The sequence below is a fragment of the Corvus moneduloides genome, chromosome 20 (genome assembly GCF_009650955.1).
Source record: "Corvus moneduloides isolate bCorMon1 chromosome 20, bCorMon1.pri, whole genome shotgun sequence".
NCBI classification, from domain to species: domain Eukaryota; kingdom Metazoa; phylum Chordata; class Aves; order Passeriformes; family Corvidae; genus Corvus; species Corvus moneduloides.
Window position 1 is genome coordinate 6,247,033 of NC_045495.1, and position 18,801 is coordinate 6,265,833.

The following is an 18,801-nucleotide window of genomic DNA, read 5'->3' on the forward strand; positions in this document are numbered from 1 at the left end:
TGGATGATCATTAAGGTCCCTTCCAACCCAACCCATTCTGTGATTGTCCACCCCACTCCCAGAAGCAGGGAGTGCTCTGAGAGCAGCAGTTCCTTACCTTTTTCTGCAGCCTGGTGCCCACAGGGCTCAGCACTGTCAGGATGTCCCCAGGACAGCACCTGGAGCTACTGTTGGAGCAGAGGGACTTTGTCCAAGCAGGAGGAGGAGGCTGCCAGCCTGGCACAGACACACAGGGAGGAAACCCAGCACAGGCTGTCACAGAGAGAGCAAACACTGCACCTGTATCCTCCTCACCCTTCAGTTCCAAGCCTCTCCACAGGCCTGCTCACCATACTGCAGCAGTCAAGTATTGCCATTAATGTTTGGCCCAATTTCCAATGCTCCCTTTTACATTTATATTGTGCTCTCAGGCTGCTAAAACACTTTCTGTGTGTGTCCCTGCTGCTCCATTCTCTCCACAGTGAAAGCAGATGATGGATTCTGATGAATCAGATTGCCACAATAACTTACACAGTGCTAGTTCATTTTGTGCTCTGCATTTGCTGGCTGAATTTTTCTGCCTCGATCGAACTATGCAGGAAGCTGCTGTTCTTGCCAGAAGATTCCAGCTCGTCCTAGCTGATATCTTAAATGTGAAAACAATGCAAATAATCAAATACTGAGCCAAAAAGTGAGGGCTTTTTCTTGGTGTTTTTGAAGTCAAAAACTTATTCTAGTCACTATACAGGCATTGCTGTGCCAGTCTTTTGACATTTTTCACCTGTCAAACAGCCTCTTGGGCATCATCCTTGGATCAAAATGCAATTGCACACCCATCTGTTCAGTATTACTCCTTAAAACTTCATGTACATTCTCTCCCAAAAAGCCAGAAAAAAGTGCCAGAAGATCCTGTTTAGCAGTGTTACAAACTATTAACAATTTAACTGTCAAGTACCATAGAAATCTGAGAAAAGTATAAAGATGTTTTAATCTTAATTAATGAGCACTTAAAAGTAATTTTGTCCACTAAGCTGGTATTATTAACAGAGGACAATCTTTAATGGTCTTCCTGTTATAGGAATTCCGGTCACAGCTGTTTGTGACCTTAACCTCCTTGTAAAACATGTGCCAAGACCTAGACCCTCACTAAAAGGAAGTGCATCTAATTGTTATCTCCTTGTGCATTGCAAAAGGAGAACGATAGTATCTGACCAAGCTTTTTTTCTCAAAAAGGCAGAACCCAAGTTAACCCATAGAGGATGCTGGAGGACTTGAGCTGCCTTTCAAAAAATCAGTCTGAAATCACCAAGAAGCATAAAACTGAGCAAGTTTATCCAGTTTCTCTCACACAGCTGGACAATAACTGAGATACATTTGTTGTTCTACATTAAATATTGTTCATGCAGAGGTAAAACAAGAATAGGCAAAGCTAAAACACAGATTTTTTTTTTCCCCCTCTTAGCAGTCATGGCTGTCACACCTCTGGGCAGAAAGCAAGCTCCCAGTTGGACACACAAGGATTCAGGGGAATACTCTCCAAATCCAGCCAGTCAATTTTAATTACTGCAACTGCTTTGAGATGGCTGTAGAAGAGAGAGCCTGTGAGTTAATCAGAAAATACCCACCCCGAATTTGAGATTGCAGCTTGAGGGAGTGTTGAGGAAGCTGTCTTAGAAGTTGATGCAATGAGATTTAAAAGATAAGAAATCTACAGCAGCAGGGAAAATCCAAGGCCTTTGGTTTGTTTGTTTGAAGGCAGGAAAAGAGGAGAAAGCACACTGTGAAATCCCCTGGAAAGGCAGGAGGAGCACCTCCACCCCCGAGCCCAGCACAGGTAACCTCGAGGCAAACTGGGATTGCCCATCCCCACATCCCAGAGCCAGGGACCGGAAGGATGTGGAAGGATGTGGAAGGATGTTCACTCTGCAGCTGCACCCACCCCAGTGCTCTCCATAAACACTTCCAGATATCTGAGCACTTACAGCAGCCCTCCCTGCACCCGGGGCTCTCGCACGGTATCGCTTTCATCCGTCACATGGCCAAATCCAACATTATTCCATCTCTCACCGTTGTAAAGTCTCCCCGAGAGCCTCCTCTCCACTGAAACAGGGAGCCAGGCCTGCCCCGGGGCGATGTTAAAAATAGGGAGATCACAGAGTGAGAGCTGCCACTGAACACGGCAAAGGGAGAACCCGATCCTGCTCCTCCAGCTCGCAGTCGTGCCCCTTCTTTACTCCTGCTAAGAGGGAAAGGGAGAGAGGCATTGCCCTAAACCAAGGCTCAGGAATGATACAAAGAAGTGTTGTTCCCCTGCCCATGAGCGCTCTTTCCCTCCTTTAGGGGGAGCAGGCAGGGTTCCAGGCATTTTTCTGCTGGGCAAACTGTCCAAAAAAAAAAATCTGAAGGAAGACTCAGGACTCTGAAGCAAGATCATGGCTGTCCTGCTGCTAAGCTCCAGTGCAAAAATTGGAGAAATAGTTCAAACAAGGCAATAACCGGCCCAGAGAGCCACAGCCCAAAAGGGGTGAGAATTAGGGCAGCAGCAACCCCAGACTGCAGCAGCCCAGAGCCCAAAGCTGGCACAGAAAGCCAACACACATCCCCAGCTGAGGGTGGAACCCTTGGGAGAAGCATCTCCTTGCAGGCATTGCAGGATTGCAGCCACACAAAACCTGGGACACTCCAAGAATGACAGACAGCCCAGGAACGACAGAGAGGTGACAGCACAGGACAGACATGGCCAGGCACAGGCAGACAAACCCAGACGTGACACAGAGAGCTGCTGGGACAGCAGTGACAGCGTGGAAAGGCTGGCTTGACTGATGGGAATCCTGCTGACAGCCACGGGGACAGCAGCAGGAGCAAGGAGGATTTTCTGGTGCTGCAGCACAGAAACACCCAGCCAGACAACTACAACACCCCTACTCCTTCCTTTATGGATGAACTCCCGTGGCTGGTACCACAGGTAACCCTTCTGCACCACAAGTCTGGACCCAACAGTGGTGAAAATATAAACAAGTTGTATGAAGAGAGGCAGGAGCAAGAAAAGCAAGTGCTGTTGCTGGGAAAGGAGTTACAGCACAAAGGTGATGGGTAACCTCGAGAATCAAAGAGCAAAAATACCCCCCTGGGCTTCTCATGGAAGGGAGAATTCAGTGCCCAGAGAGATACATGAAACAGAGCTGCAAGCAAAGACGGGAAAGCAAGTTATTAGTCTGGTTTAAGAGCATTTGCCCTTGGGACACCATCCTAAACTGTACCTCAGACTCCCCCCTGGAGTAAGGTGATCCCACTCCAGTCACAGATGTGCTGCCTTGAGACTGATCTTGAATCCAATCCCACCAAAGCCTCAACGAGTTACGCTACAAAGTCAAAGCACAGCTTCCACTGCATTTCTTCATTTGCTGAAGTTTACTACATTTGAAAAAATTAAATGAACGATTTGGCTGTTCCCAAACAAACTGCATTGCTTTTGCAGCACTGTATGCACAGGAGGAAACCTTTTAAAGAGATATTGCAAAAATGGTGCAATACTTTCCTCAACAGCCTCCTGAGCCCCTCAGCACACAAAGTCCTACTATTACTGATGTTAAAGGAGAGTGCAAAGTGCAGATGAGAGATTCAGCCCATCTGCTCTGGCTCTGGCCTCACAACAGAAATTCTGTTGGTGGAGGAGCCGACACGTGTAGCACTTGGCAGAAAACTCAACTCTGATTCTGTTGTATAAACCTTTTAATTTTTATTATGGTAGAAAGAGGAGGGAGAGAGGGCAGAGTCCTGGGGAGTTCGTATGAATTTCACGACCACCCCGCTTCCTGGAGGACACTCCTTGTTTTTTGCATATGCACATGAGTACAGATTAGTCATTTAGCACACAAAGACTATTTTCTTTGCTGCACATCAGCCAATATGGTACATGCCAACTGCAGCAAGAACAACAGATGAAAGCCACAGACACAGTGCTAAGCAACTTGTTCAGCAACGCTCACATTCGCATGTAAACAAGAGAGATGAGAGTTGGTTTCCCAAGGCCCTCGCCAGAGAGGAATATTGGGACAGTCTCACCCTGCTGCCCTGGGGTTTGCGTGTGCTCTCCCTTCTGGGAAGCTGACATGTAATAAACTGCCATTAGAGTCCTCAAATCCCAGTGGAATAAGAGACCAGGGTTAAATAGAACATTATAAACATCCTTAATGATTTCAGAAACCTATAAGGCCTCAGAGACTCTGAAACTGCAGTTCTGGAGTGCAGAGGAGGAAACCAGCACAGGATCAGGGCCAAGAAAATGTGCTTATGCTTCTTGCAGCCCTGTGTGGCAGAAAGCCTGACTTTCCCTTAAAAGAGCTGATGATTGCAAAACACTCTTTTCTCTCCACAAAATTACCAAAAATCATAAAATTGGGGTTTTTTTACAGAAGTTTTCACCCACAAGGATGCTATGGAATTTACAAGCTTCCCTTGCTAAGCAACACAGACATGCAAGTGTCATTGTCTCAGCTGCTGAAAAAAGAAATGAGCTCAAAGGAAAGGGATAGCTCTTTAATGGCACACAGCATTCCTGCCAGATCCAGCTCCATCAGGCTCGCCAGGACAGCTCCAGGTTCCACCAGAGGAGTTGTCTGCTTTGGTGGAGGGAGAGGGAAGCATTCATTTCTGACAGAAAAACGCTACAGCCAATTAAAAGAAGAAAAAAAACCAAACCCCAAATGACGAAATAACACAGGACTGGGCTTGTTGTCTCCAGCAAACCAGGCAAAAGGCATTGCAGCAATGCACAAATGAAGAAGACACGGTGGCAGATTTCTACAATACTTGCTGTCACTCCTTTACCTCCTTGAAACTTGCTTTGTTAGTCCTTCAGAGTCTTGTCTCATTAAACTCCCTGTCACTGTTCTGTTTTAAGAATGTCCTTGTTAAAACTAAAACACCTGTAAGCCTTCCCTGGGCACTCTTGCCTCTTATTGGGAAAAAACACATGATCTTGGCACTTACTCAATCTGAAGTGACAGATGCTGCTGAAGAAAGTACGAGAGAACTTCCCAGCCTCCTGCAATTCAAAATTCTACTTCCCAAGCTGTAAAAATATAGTAAAGAATAGCAAGAAAAGAACATAAAAGCTAAGGCTGTTTTGTTTCTGGTTATGTATTTATGGAATACTTGCTTTGGAACAACAGTGATCAACATTCTCAGTTTCTGTTGTGCTTTCCTGGATGTCCTTGAGTCAGCTGCAGGTACCCACATTAACCAGCTCTGCTCTAGGAATGAGCTGCCAGTTAATTGTGGCTGCACTGACAGCCAGGGAGTTCTGACATGTAAGACAGGTCCTACACACACACGCAGACACACAATGGCTTTTGGGACAGCCAATGCAGTTTCACTTTTGGCAACAGAATATTGCATTTGTAAAAGATACAGATTTTTGGCTACCAGTGTTAAGGTAGATAAAGTTTTGACCTTGAACACCACGGCAGTGTCAACTTAAGTACCAAGTGTGTGGGACCAGAATCAGGGCAGAGCCCCCAGCACGTGGAACAGCACAAGAACCCACAGCTAGAAATGGCAGGCAAGTAGCATTTACAGATTTAAGCCTCAAGACAATCCCTCCCTGGTGTGTCTCACCAAGCAGCAGACCAGGTGTTTTGCTCTCAGCCCTGGCTGAGCAGCGTGCAGGCTTTGTCACACCACCTGCATGCCTCTGTCATGCCCATCTAGCTGCACTTTCAGTTTGTGGAGCTCCTCGATCTCCCGGTTGTGCCGCTCCGTTTTGTGCCGCACCAAGGAGCGGTAGAAGTGAATGGTGAAGACGACAAAAATCAGACCCACGGGGACCATGATGATGGTGGACACCAGTGCTGACTGCCACCCTGCGTGGCTGCTGGGCTTCTCCACGTTGGTGGTCTCGTTTTTCAGGATGGAGCCCACTGGCAGGAATTTTATCCAGCACAGGAGCACGACCTCCGCAAGGAAAAGGAGGATTCCCAGGACGGTGGAGAAGCCCCAGGCCAGCTCGATGTAGGGGTGCATGCGCTCATGCGGGGACTCGCTGATGGAGTTCAGGTTGTGGATGTTGCTCACAGCCTCCACGTTGGGCAGGATGCAGGTGCTGATGAGGAGGGCAAAGAGGTGAACAGCCACGAGCACCGTCGTGCAGGCGCTGAAGGCGATCAGCAGCATCTGGGGGTATTTGTACTGCACCTCCAGCTGCACCTCCACCATGGCGACCTGGGGAAGGAACAGAGAGCTTGTCAACACCTGCTGGCTTTCCTCTTTTCAAGGCTTTCAGCCAGGAAAGCATCTTGATTCAGGAAGAACACCTAAGGTCAAGTACACACTCCAGAGCTTTCTGGAATGGCAGCCCAGATGGATCACTGCTGTCACCCACGAGGATGCCTGTGCTGCCTGCCTGTGCTGTGGCCCTTCTGAGGCTGTGGTTTTCTCAAAGAACATGTCTCTCCTTGCCACCATGAGCCACAGGACTGCCCCAAACCCAGCACACAACAGAAGGAGCTCATTAGATGCCACATGGGGCTGGGAGGCAGCTGACAGCCTGCTATAACCCACCATCACACCCTCTCCTGCCACTCCTTCCTTGCGGCTGCAGCGCAGGAAGTTTCAACTTCAGGCGTGTAAAGAAAAGCAAAACCAAGCAGCTCCTCTGGCCAGTGGCCAGCCAGGTTTCACTACCCAGCATGGGAAACACACAAGCTACTTTACAACTTAAGTTAGCCCATAGTTAAAATAACTGCCTTCTATTCTCAGAACAGTTTACGTTTGCTTTTATTACAAATATGCCCAGATAAATAACTTTTAAGTTATTTATATCCTCAAATTTCTCCCTTGAGAGGTAATAACTTAGTGATACACTCAGCAGAAGCTGACCGCTACCAACTTATGAGTGTGCTCAGCAACTCAGGAGTCTGCTTCCCAAAAGAAGAGCTATCATACAGCAGGTCTCTTAAGCTTTTTTTATTTTAATCAAATAAAGCTTGAAAAGCAGAATATGTGCAAGAGAGCAGGAGGCTCTTTTGAGATCAGAACTGGAGTCCCCTTAACTGGTTTAGCATAAGAACTTGTACGATTACTTAAGCTACCTATGAAGCAAACCAGTACTTCTGTGTGGCGGCATCCCTGAAAGGACTGCACAAACCTTCTGCTAAGAGAAGCTACAAAAGCAGTGGACAAGACTATCAAACATTCCTCTCTAGCAGCTGGCTTGGATCTGCAGCTGCACTTTATGATTTGCAGGAAAGTTAACTCTCTTGGCAGCAAGGAAAAGCTCTGGTGATCCCAGCTGACCTGCTGCTCCAGCCCAGCACAGCTTGCTGGAAAGAAGGCCCTCTCAAGAACATCATGAGAAGGCAAAGCTTCAAATCTACACTCAATTCTGGGACACAGAAGGATTTGCAGAACTGACTCATGATTACGTTATCCAGACTTCACATGAGACTCCCCTGAGCAGCCATTTCAGGCTCTGTATAATCACCTGCACCACTTGCTCTGGCATTACTTATAATCATATTATTTAGGCACTGGAAGATTAGGGGTATGCTCATGTAGTCCCTGTTGGAAGCCCTGAAAAGGATTAAAGAGAATGGAAACCAGTTGGCATGACTGCTGCCTTACCTGCATTTGCTCTGAAGCCCATCAGATCACAGTCAAGTCTGAACACATTTACCAGCAAACAAGATACAACACGTGTGGAAAATGGTCAATCTCTGCAAGTCTGGATTTTATAGCTACATCAACTATTTAAGATATTTGAGACACGAAAAATACTGTGACAGTTCTTGGGCATTCCCAGCCTTCTGTTCTGATCATGAACACGTTGGGGTTTTCCCTTTATTTGTTTGTTTTCATAGGCTCCTGGTTGCAGTTTACAGTAGTTCTTGTTGTACATCAGAGAAAATCCTAACACAGGATTGGCTTCACTATCAATTGCAAGGTCAATTAATTAGAACACATTTCATGTTGCCTTGTGTACGTTCCCTTTGCAGTTCCCCCTATACTGATTTGAGAGGGAGGAGATCAGACTTATTCTCTGCTTCACTGTACAATGAATTTGTACAGCACTGTGGTTGCCAGTCACGCCCCATCAGCCAGGAAAACCTGCAGGTACATTGTTCATTATGGGGTGCTGTAATAGCCAGAGACACAGCTGAATGGGAATTGTACCTGCATGTCCAATTTTTAGCTTTATATTAAAGCTGAAAGCCTGGCTGATGTCAACATATCAATTTCTGCTTGTTATCCTTCACATGAGCAGCACTTCTCAGCTAATTGGATGTTTCCTCCCAGACTAACCTATTCCCCAGGGCAAGCTTCAGCTGTGCAATGTGATGAATTTTTAACACTGACTGATGGCTCAGTAAGAGGTATTTCAGGGAAAAACATCAACAATCCAGATAGGGCAGCAAGGCAGAAAAACAGTTCATTTAACCCACTCAAGTACTGAAAAGGTGAGTGAACTCTTATTGCTCTACCCAGCACAGGCTGTCATGTCATTCCCTGACCGGGATAAGAGAAAGAGGACAAGCTGACATAACCCATTTAAAAATCATTAAATATGCTGCCTAGCCTGTAAAACTATTAATATGTCATGTTTGATACAATTATACTCTTCCATGTAATAGCCCCCTTTATTTTAACCTCTTCCCAGAAGCAACTTTGCAAGGCTGAGCTCTCTGACAAGCCATGGAATATTTCAGCACAGGCTTAATTTTAAGCTTGAGAATCACCCAGCTGAACTCCAGAATTACAGGATCAAGTGCTTACAACATTTTAGAATTAAACTGCAATTAAATACATGCAATAATGGTGGGTTTTAGACCAGTATAACTCAGACTGTCCACAACAAAGATGTAATCTATCTTGAGAAATTTAGACCAGGACAGATAATATCAGGCAAAAGGGTGACAAATGGCTTAACATAAACCATGACACATTCACACAGATGGTTTGGCAGACTGTAAAAACAATCGCTCCAGTAGATCTGTCGGCATTTTTGTTTTGGTTTGGTTTTTTTAATCAAATACATATCCTGTAGCAATTGGACAAGTATTGAGAAGATGGATTAGCAGTAATAGCTCTTATTTCCATCAGGAAAATTATTAAGGAGGTTTCCTAAGCTCCCTCTAAATTTCCTTTATTTGTAGCCTCCTCGAGGCAGATACAGCTTCCCTACAACCCACCTCCAAGCAAACCTGGCATTGGAATGACTCACATCCTCCTGACCTGCCCAGTGCTCTGCCAGAAATACCAGAGATGATAATGAGGAAGGTTTGCATCATTCTGCAGCCTGTCCAGAAGGAGCTGGATCAGAGCCACCGCCTGTTGATTGAATGTCCATCAGCTCACAATAATTTCAGCCAATACAGAACAAGCTTGCATCAAACACACTGACAGGGAATTAAATAAAGCAATAGCCAAGCCCTGCATGACATTTGTTTATGTAGTTAAATGCACTCGAGGCTTTGGGGAAACTATTTAATAGAATCACAGAATGGTTCAGATGGGAAAACACCTTTAAGATCACAGAATCCAACCACTACACCAGCACTGCCAAATCCACCACTAAACCGTGTCCCTAAGTGCCACGTCTACACATACTTATTTCTAAATAACTTCTCTTCTTTCATCGATAGCCAAAGAGGTGCTCTTATTAGAGGGCAAACATCCGTGTACTAAATACCTAAATACCTGCATGCCAAACTACCAGTGGAGAAATGAGCCAGTAGGAACAAATACCTCAGCTTTCCAATCAGCTGGGGGAAAAGCTTGCTAATAAAGAGAATTCCTTATTGCAAGAGATTTTTTTTCTTAGTTACTGATTTCAGGTCTATTTCTTGTGTTAGGCCAGGGAGCATAATTAACATCACTTACACCTGTGTATATTCAACTGCACTTTAAACAGTTCAAAGAGAATGTAAAACCAATGGTTAATTTTGTGGGTTTGCCAAAGACTTTCAGCAACTTTCTGCTGTGAGAGTTGAGAAAGCGTGCTTTGTTCTCAGAGATGTGGTTCGGCCCTGCAGTGTGGGTGGGCTGCAAGCCCCCGACTCCCAGTAGCGCCAGTGATGCCAGTGACAGCACACCCCAGCACAGACACCTTGTGTGACCACGCTGCTGGGTCAGTCCCCAGCAATACAAAATGTTAATTTAATAATCATGTTAAAGACAACAGTCACAACAGGACTCCAGCAATCAGAAGCACACAGGGCATGCACATAAGAGGATTTTTAGAGTAAGCAAACTCCTGAGTGAGAGAAGTCTACAGGAGAGCACCCAGCTTTCTCAAAAAGAGGAGGGAGGGACCTTCTGCCCCTGCAGCACACATGTTTGGTTACAAATCAACACAGACTTTGTGAAAAGTTTTTAAGAGCATCTTTTGCACACAGCCAGAGAGTGGAGAGCAATGACAAAGCAACTGAGTACCCTGTCCCCACTCCAGCCTGCTCCCACTGAAACCCCCACCTGCAGCTTTCCAGCTTCACTTTGGGTGACCAACTTCATCATCCCAGACTGTTGTAATGTTACGGATGATTCATGATCTGGGGGGTTGGGGGAAGAAAAAGCAGCGGAAGAAGCTAAAATAAAGCAAGAAAGGCTATCTGGAAAGTTCTTGAGATCTATCTTTTCCCCCCACAGCTTCTGAGCTGCAGGATGAAACATCTTCACATCATGTCCCATGCCACCCAGGCATTGCCCTCTGCCCCTCTGCTGACAAACCTCGGGAACAACCAGACCTGCCCATTTCCTGAACAGGAAACCTCCCCCAAACTGGTTTCAATTCTCACTCCCAGTAAGCAAAAGCAGAGGGGAGATGAAGGGGCTCACACTGACACAGCATGGTGGTGTTTTAACACACAGCTCAGACAGGCCTGAGCACTGGACCACTGACTGTGTCAGTCTTATTTGCTCACTCCTGACATGGTTCTGACCTATGCAAATTGCTTCCAAATAACACCCAAGTGCTGCACAGCGGAAAGCAAGCACCAGGGATCACAGCCAATAGGCAGCACTGACAAAAATATACCAGGTTTGGCTCCCTGCAGGCTGCAGAGCCCTCTGACACCAGGTCTGAGGCTCAGGGCCTCTTCTCACACCTCAGTGGTACAACACGATCTCCCTGATCACGCTATGCAAACTTCACTTTGGCAAACTGTGACCCAACCTCCACCTTATTTTAGACACCATGACCTGAGAAAACACACAGAGAAATTAAAATAACGTTCAGGACCACAGCAACCACAGGGGCCTGAAAGTGCTCCACGCCCAAGAGCAGCCTCGCATGAAGGCAGCCAGCACCGGACAGCCTCGGGGCCAAAGGAGGTCCTGGATTGATTAGCAATGCTGTTGGAGCACTTAGGATCAGTTGCAGGTAGGGGATTAGTATTTTTAAAGGGCTGACTTGGGAGTGTGTGGGTTGGAGCTGTTAGACAGCTCACTTATCCCCGCTGCAGTGAGACAGCCAGCCTCAAACTTTGCAGCAGCAGCCAAACAGAAACTCCCAAGGCGGATGCATCTTGTCTCTTCAGGAAACAACTGCCTGCTTCTTCCCAGGAGGAAAACACTGATTAACAGTTGATTTTAGGGAACCCAAAAACCTTCACAGTTCAAAAATCTATAAAACACACATACCATTGCAAATCCAGAGAGCAGAGCAGAGGTTCTGCTGGAGGCTTTCAGCTTGGCTCGGCTCAGGTACAGTTTTCTCCAGGAAAGAGCTTGAACAGAGTGGTGGTTGGATGTGACCAATTCCAGGTAGCTGCGCCGGACCCAGTCCCGATAATCCATGCCCTTTGTGCCAGGCTCAGAGCAGCAAGCAGGAGTGGACGGATCCACCGGAACATTTAATTCAGAACTCATGATGAGAGAAATGCTGAGGGAACAAAACAGTCATGTTCAAGAGGGGGTGGTGGACAAGATGAGCATCAACTACTGGAAAAGCTACAGCTGAACAAAGTTGCCCTTGGTCAGTGAAAAATGATGGACCAAATAACAAAGACAGAACTGAGAAAGGACCATCCATAATGGCCAAAAATGACCACGAGAACTAGGAAAGATAACAAAGGTACACTCGGGAACTACTGCAGCAGGAATTAAGGAAGGCTGCATAGCATCTGGATTTTCATTTCAGATCAGGCACCTCAACTTTGCCCTTTAATTCCTTCTCGCTAATAAAAAAGTGTTTTACATAAATACTCTTAGCCCCCATCTTATCTTTGTTCTGAGCTGACAGTTCATTTCCCAGAGCATCATGGGCTGGCTCCAAATGCATCTCCTTAGAGTACCAAAGTAACCCCAGTTCAGGGAGTCACTTTTTGCTCCTTTGGAAACCTTCCTCCTGGGTTACAACGTGCGGTGTAACCAAACCATGTATTCTACTCCCATCTACATTATTCCTGATGAACAGTTAATGGTCGTTTGCAGGAGCTGCACAGTGCACCACCGACCCCCCAGGCTGCAAGTTGGGTGTTAGATAAGGGAAGGAGGCAAACGCTGCATGGCAGGGTGGTGTTTCTTTGTCTTCACAAATTGATTAACTCAGCCATGATAACCACACCCAGCTCAAGGGGGTCATCCCTGCCAATGGGCCATAATGGCTCAACGGCACGAATGAGCAGCTGTAACGACCTAGGCCATAAAGGACTCCCCAAAATATCCTGTGACTCATAGGATCACATCATTCCATTGTGAAATTCCCCGCCCTGGGGGAGGTACTGAACCTTCCCGCCTGAATCTGACTGTATGTATGTATTTAGGGACTTGAACACAACCACCACTGGACATCCAGAGGAGGACCCGAACTTCCACAGGAGGGCCAGACCATCCACAGGACCACTACTTTCGACAAGACTGCAACCATCACTTCAACAGCACTGCAACCACCACCCTGACTAACAGGGGCCACGTTGTATTCTGACTTTGTGGGTTTAAGTCTGTTTTTCTGTATCATTGCACCTATTGTAATCTTTCTATTAAATTGTAACTCCGACCTGAAGTCTGTCTCAAGGTATTTGTGTGTAATTTCTCCCACTGGTTTACTTTCAAACCAACACACCAGTTTTTTTCAGTTTAAAGCATTGCTCATCACAGCTCCGTTTAGATGGGCACAGTTCTCCCCCAAACTCCCACGATAAGAACAGAGCTGAATGCTGTGTAGGGTTAACAAATGAACTTCCCAAGCTTTTGCAGTGGGAAGTTATATTTCCTGAGCTGCTCACACTCCATTTATCAGCCACATCTGACCACGAATCCTGTTCCCTTACTTCCACCAGCAGCTCTGAGCAGAGGGAAAGGAAAAGGCAATTCCAAGGGGAAAAGCCAGCTGCTTCCAGGAAATTCCATAACTTTTGGATTCAAGGGATTACACTGAGAGATGTATGAAAGCAGCAAGAATATTCCAGGTGGTGGATGCCTTACACCACCATGTCCCCAGGCTGCTGCCAAATGGCTGTGGTGATGCCCAGACACAGAACAACATCCATGAAATGTTTTGTGCAAAAATTTCCCACTCTGACAGACATCTGAAACTAACTCAGCCTTCCAAAGAACGGAAACCACGATTCTTTGTTTAATCCCCTCACTCACAACTCCGCCACTGAGCGCTGTGGTGGTGGCAGACAGAGACACCAGAGCAGCACCTTCTGGCTACAGAACACTCACCAGCTCCCAGGAGGAGATGCTGCCCAGAATCACACCTGGTGTGTGGCACTAATTAGTCCCAGCACCACCTCTCAAGGTCACAGGCACCTTTCAGCCCTGCCTGCATCCCCCCAGCTCCCCATGTACAGGGGCCACATGGGGACAGCTAATAAAGCCATGACTGCTGGGAGACTTGGAGAAGTGGCAAAGATCAAAAGGACATACACGGCCCACAACTCTGAATGCTGTTTCTAAAAGGGAAGGAAGCTGTTTCAGGCACAATAACAAAGATTAGCAAATAAAGCACTGCAGGTCCAAGATTGTCCCTCCTGAACACGGGGGGGCTTTCAGGTTCCAGCTCCCTCAGACATAACAAGGACGGCAGCACAAGATGATTCCTGAGCAGATTTTGAGAAGGCCATTATTACAGCCCCTGGAACACTCCAGGGAGGTTCCTGACCTGCTCAAGAGTTTTCAAAATATTTAAAAGTAACAAAAAGCCCCCCCCAAAACAAACAAACAAACAGAAAGGCAATAATAGAACATTCATGCCATAATAAAAACAAGAAGAGAATGAATAACGGGGACAAACCTTCCTGCTTGATTTGTGTTTCCAGAAAAGACAAGAATCACCTATTTTATAGAATAAAAAAGCCTCCTGGGAGGACTGGAGGAAGACACAGTCTGTGAGCAGCAAAATTATGATGCTGTTTCCTGTGACAACATCCTGTGTGGATCCTGCAATGTATACCGTGGAGTGAATTTAGTCACTTTGTCCCCAGCTGGGACAGTGATGGCCTCTACTCTGCCATTTATTTTCACAAAATACTTAGGAAGTTTCTATGTAGGAAACTTTGACCCCTGGGACAAATTCCATTAAAAAGACAAATGAATTCAGAGGTTACAGAGAGAGGGCAAGAGAACCCAATCACATCTGCTTCTTTCCTTAAAAAAATAAGCTAAAAATACCACAAGGCTGAATTTTCACTCTGCAGCAGCTCAAGAGATGTTCTCAAGTAAGTAAACAGCTTCAGAATAAAATCCATAAACACAAATGTAACCCAAACAAGCAGTGCCAGGAAGTCAAACTCACCTTGCTGGCTATGGACATGGAGGGACTGGGTGGAGGGCTCCAAGGGCTGAAACACAAGACCAAAGAAGCATTTTACATGTGCTGTAGCTGGAGCAGTTTTACTCTGGAAATACTTTTCAGCCTTCATCTGCATCAGGGAAGGCTTATTCTGGAGAATTCACCTTTCTGCCTTGCAAAGTTAAAGGTTTAGGATACTTGTTCTTACAGAAATAACTATCCTACAGGGTTTGACTGCACAGGGCTGCTGAGTTCTGGATGGGGAATGAGGAATTCTCCAGGAGACCTTTTCCTCAGGCAGCCCTGGCAGAGTCCATCCCAGCTGTGTCTTCGCTCACTTCCACTGCACCACCAACGCATCTGACCCCACTTCATCTCGCACTGGTAGGACAGAAAGCTCTCTCTGATTGCTCCCTTATGTTGATTTTCCTAACCTGCCAAGTGCTGTCCTTTGGAAAAGGGAAAGCTATTACCTCCTCACATCTCAGGGCATGTGTGGGGATTTCTCCACAGCTGGGAATGAAGCCGACACCACCAGGGCCGAGTTGTGCGGATCCCCCTCCCACCACTGGCGTGCTCAGTCGCCCACAGAGCACTGTCTGCAGCACTGGCAGCTCCTCTGCCTGGTTTTGGGATGCCAGCCCCCTCCCCAGTCCCAGGTTTCTGCCCCACACCCCCAAACTGTGCGTTTGTGCCAGTCCCTTCCTTCCCTGTCTAACATTGTTCAAGCCCCTGCAGACCACGGCTAAACCAAATCCCAATCCCTGCTACTCCACCCCCATGAGCTCAAGCCCTCTTTGCCGTGGGAAACCCCTTGCTATGTTCTCTTCTGGCTTGGGACTCCCCCAAGCAGCACCCCTAGGGTGTCAAGAGTACCCAGGCAGGGTGTGAACACTCCATAGCTGTGACCACCCTTGTGGGAGCAGGGGATCACCTCTCAGGCAGGATGTGATGCCTCGGTCCCACCACCACAGCCGGGATCCTCCTCACGGGGCACTGCCTGAGCAGGGGATTTCTCCTCCTCCTCCTCCCCAGCCACCCTCAGCACACCCTGGGCAGGAGGTGATCCCACACAGCGAGGATCTCCCCTCCAACGGCAGCCTCAAACAGGGGATCCCTCAAGCCAGGATGAGAACCCCTCCCATCTAGGACCTTTCCCTCCACAGGCAACCTGGACAGAGGATCTTTCCTAGGCAGGATGCAACCTCCTACCACTGCATCCCGATCCAGCGTCCCAAGAATCCTCCACAACTCCTCAGGCAGGATGGCACCCAATCCCTCGATTCCCTCTTCCAAAAGCACCCTGGGGCAGGGGCTTCCCCGCACCGTATGATGGAGGTGTCTCCCCCACAGCACTCCAGCGAAAGGGATCCCTGTCCGGATATATCCCACGGCAGCTGGCCTGCCTTCTGCCTCCCACGGCACTTCCAAAGCACTGCCGGCTAGGACGGGACCCCCTTCTCTGCGCACAGCGGACCCTTCCCATTCACCCTGTCCAGGTGCAGCGGAGTGCCCCCAGCCAGGCAGGATGAGGCGCGAACCCCACCACCACCACCCCGGCACGGGATGCCCCCGGCCGGGCAGGACGAGGCGCGTCTCCCCCACACCGCCCCGGGCAGGGGAATCCCTGTTCAGGCAGGATGAATCCTGCTCCCCCCACATCACCCCGGGCAGCACGAGACCCCCTCCTCCCGCAGCCCCGCGGGCAGAAGATGCTCCCACCTCTGCAGGACGAGTGCCCCACACCCCAAACACGCCTGAGGGGACGCCGCCCGCTGCCCCAGAGCGCGGGCCCCGCTGGGGATGAGCCCCCTGCGGACGGGATGCGGCCTCAGGGGCGGGCCGTGTCTCACCGCGCTGCCGTCCGGGTGCCGTGCCAGTAGCCCCGGGAGAGGGACCGGGAGCGGGAGCGGGAGCAGGAGCGGGATCGGGAGCAGGAGCCGGAGCCGCCTCCGCCGCTGCCACGGCAACGCCGGGCACCGGCCACGTGACCCGCAGGAAACGGGGGGGCAGCGCCGCCACGCCCCCGCACGTGACCGCCCGCTCATTGGCCCGCGGCCGGAACGGCCACGCCCCCTCGGCGGCGGGGGCGGGGCCTGGGGACACGACCCCCGCCCGCCCCCGACCCGCAAGGGCCGGCGCCCCCCGCCCCTCCCGGGGAGCCGGGGCCACGCTCGCCCCCTGCGCCCCCGGGGGAGCCGTTCGGGGGGCCTGGGGGTCTCACGAAACGGGGGATGGACTCAGCGGTTATAGAGAAAGGGCATCCCCCCGGCACGGAGCCGCTCCCGCAGCGCTCGGGAGTCCCGCTGTGAGCATGCATCTGTGGGGGGCAAAAAAAAAAAAAATCAGGTCTGCGGATCCCTAAAGTCGCGGTCGGGCTGAAACCCACCCACTGGGTAAAGGTGTTAGTGGGTCTGGACCTTGCGTTATCTCTAAATCTTGCCACAGAGAAGGTATTGGTGCAATGGGATGCAAATGTGCTTTTATTACAATTATTAATTATACAGCAAAAAGTCGCCACTTACATAAGTCAAAAGGCAGCGCTGCTCTGCCTCCGCCGGGCTGAACCTCCTCCGGCTGAGCACAGGCTCCCTGCGAATCCCGACTGCTATCTCCCTGCACTCCTCCGCTATTGACTCAGCAGGAAATCCTGTATAAACCCATCAAAAGGATAGGGACAGCCTTATGGGAAAGAGAGGGAGCTCCTTCCCTGGAAATGAGATAAAGAAAATGCTGAAAGGCAGCACAATGGGTCAGCTTTATCACAGGGTAATCCCATCTTCCTGAATTCCATTCTGCCTGGGGGAGGGAACAAAGGAAAACAACTCTTAAAAGGCTAATAAAGAGACAGATACGTGTTATCCTGAGTGTGCTTTTCACCTCTGAGAGCGGGAATACCCCTGCTCGGTTTCAGCACTAACACTGCTGTCTCTCGGGGTCCCACATACGCACATACACGAGTAGAAATGGAACAGAGCAAACTTTAGCCCTTGAGGGTTAATCTCCATCAGAGAAAGGAGAAGGACTCCTCTAGAAAACAACCCAGAGCACGAATTTAGTGTAAGCAGGTCAAACTCCTTGGCAGTTTCAAGCCTGTAAGTTATTACCGCTTTGTTGGTGCCCTATTTGGAATAGGAAGCAGTTGTAGAGTTGTTCCTGATTTTACTATGCACGGGAGCACTTCCCCTTTTCTACTCCATGGATGACGTTTTCTCCGTTTTGAGGTCACATCGCATTTGCATTTTATTCTAAACGAAGAAACATCCCTTGAAACCTCCCTTTGAAGTTCTTTGTATTCTCAACGAGCTCGTACTGCCACGAACAACCACAACGCGGCGGAGTGTTTATGGGAATTCACAGCTACACCTACCAAATACAGCTCCTACTGCTACACTCAGCCACCCCGGCGAGACAGAGCGTGAGGCAGATCCCACCTTCACCAACATGCTCTCTGCTGTTTACAGATTTCACCTACAAACTCGGCATTCCCAGAAAACAGAGCATGAATAATTCAGCGCGGGTAACGGTGGCGTCTTAGGGAGGCAGGATGAGGCCACACAACCTGAATTTGTTCAATCACCAGGACAAACTCGAGTTCACCTTCCTCATGGCTGAGGGAAGCGTGTCCTCACTCAGCAGCATCTGCTCTGCTTAATGCAGAACAGCACTTACTCAGCTCAAAGACCTGACAAGCTCAGAGGCAGAACATCTTTATTTGTGAGACTCTCGGTTCTTCTCTGCCCATAAAAAACCCCTCACGTTTTTATGGCTCATCTTACAACACAGTATCCATAGGGTCTGCCTGCCCTAAGGGGGATGCACGTGAAGCAATGCTCATAAATAATCACTCCACAGGGAAAATGCCAGCTGCAGAACATCCATCCTGTATCTGAATGAAACACTGCCACAGCTTGCAGCACCTGCCCCTGTGGAGATTGAGCAGAAAACAGTTCCATGCAGATCTCTAACCTGGGGGGCAGAGGGGATATGGACCTTGCAGGTCAGAAGTTACCCACCTCTGAAGCCCTTGGGTATGTACAGGGGAACTAAACACAAACATCACTTGCAATTGGTCACATCTGCTTCCC

At 48.6% G+C, this 18,801-nt stretch overlaps 1 protein-coding gene across 3 annotated transcripts; it reads right to left on the reverse strand.

Annotated features, from left to right (window-relative positions):
• Positions 1-1,289: 1,289 nt before the first annotated feature.
• On the reverse strand, positions 1,290-18,719 carry ORAI2 (ORAI calcium release-activated calcium modulator 2). 3 transcript variants are annotated; one of them, XM_032130382.1, is made up of 4 exons: positions 17,239-18,719; positions 14,717-14,762; positions 11,617-11,857; positions 1,290-6,201 (listed from the first exon to the last, which is right to left on the reverse strand). In XM_032130382.1, exons 3-4 carry the CDS (start codon positions 11,842-11,844, stop codon positions 5,656-5,658), a joined length of 774 nt encoding a protein of 257 aa, XP_031986273.1. In that variant the 5' UTR covers positions 11,845-11,857; positions 14,717-14,762; positions 17,239-18,719; the 3' UTR covers positions 1,290-5,655. The 3 variants fall into 3 exon arrangements, with proteins under 3 accessions (XP_031986273.1, XP_031986272.1, XP_031986270.1); XM_032130381.1 differs by lacking the exon at positions 17,239-18,719 and adding an exon at positions 16,567-16,716; XM_032130379.1 differs by lacking the exon at positions 17,239-18,719 and adding an exon at positions 16,436-16,716.
• Between the last annotated feature and the right edge of the window lie 82 nt (positions 18,720-18,801).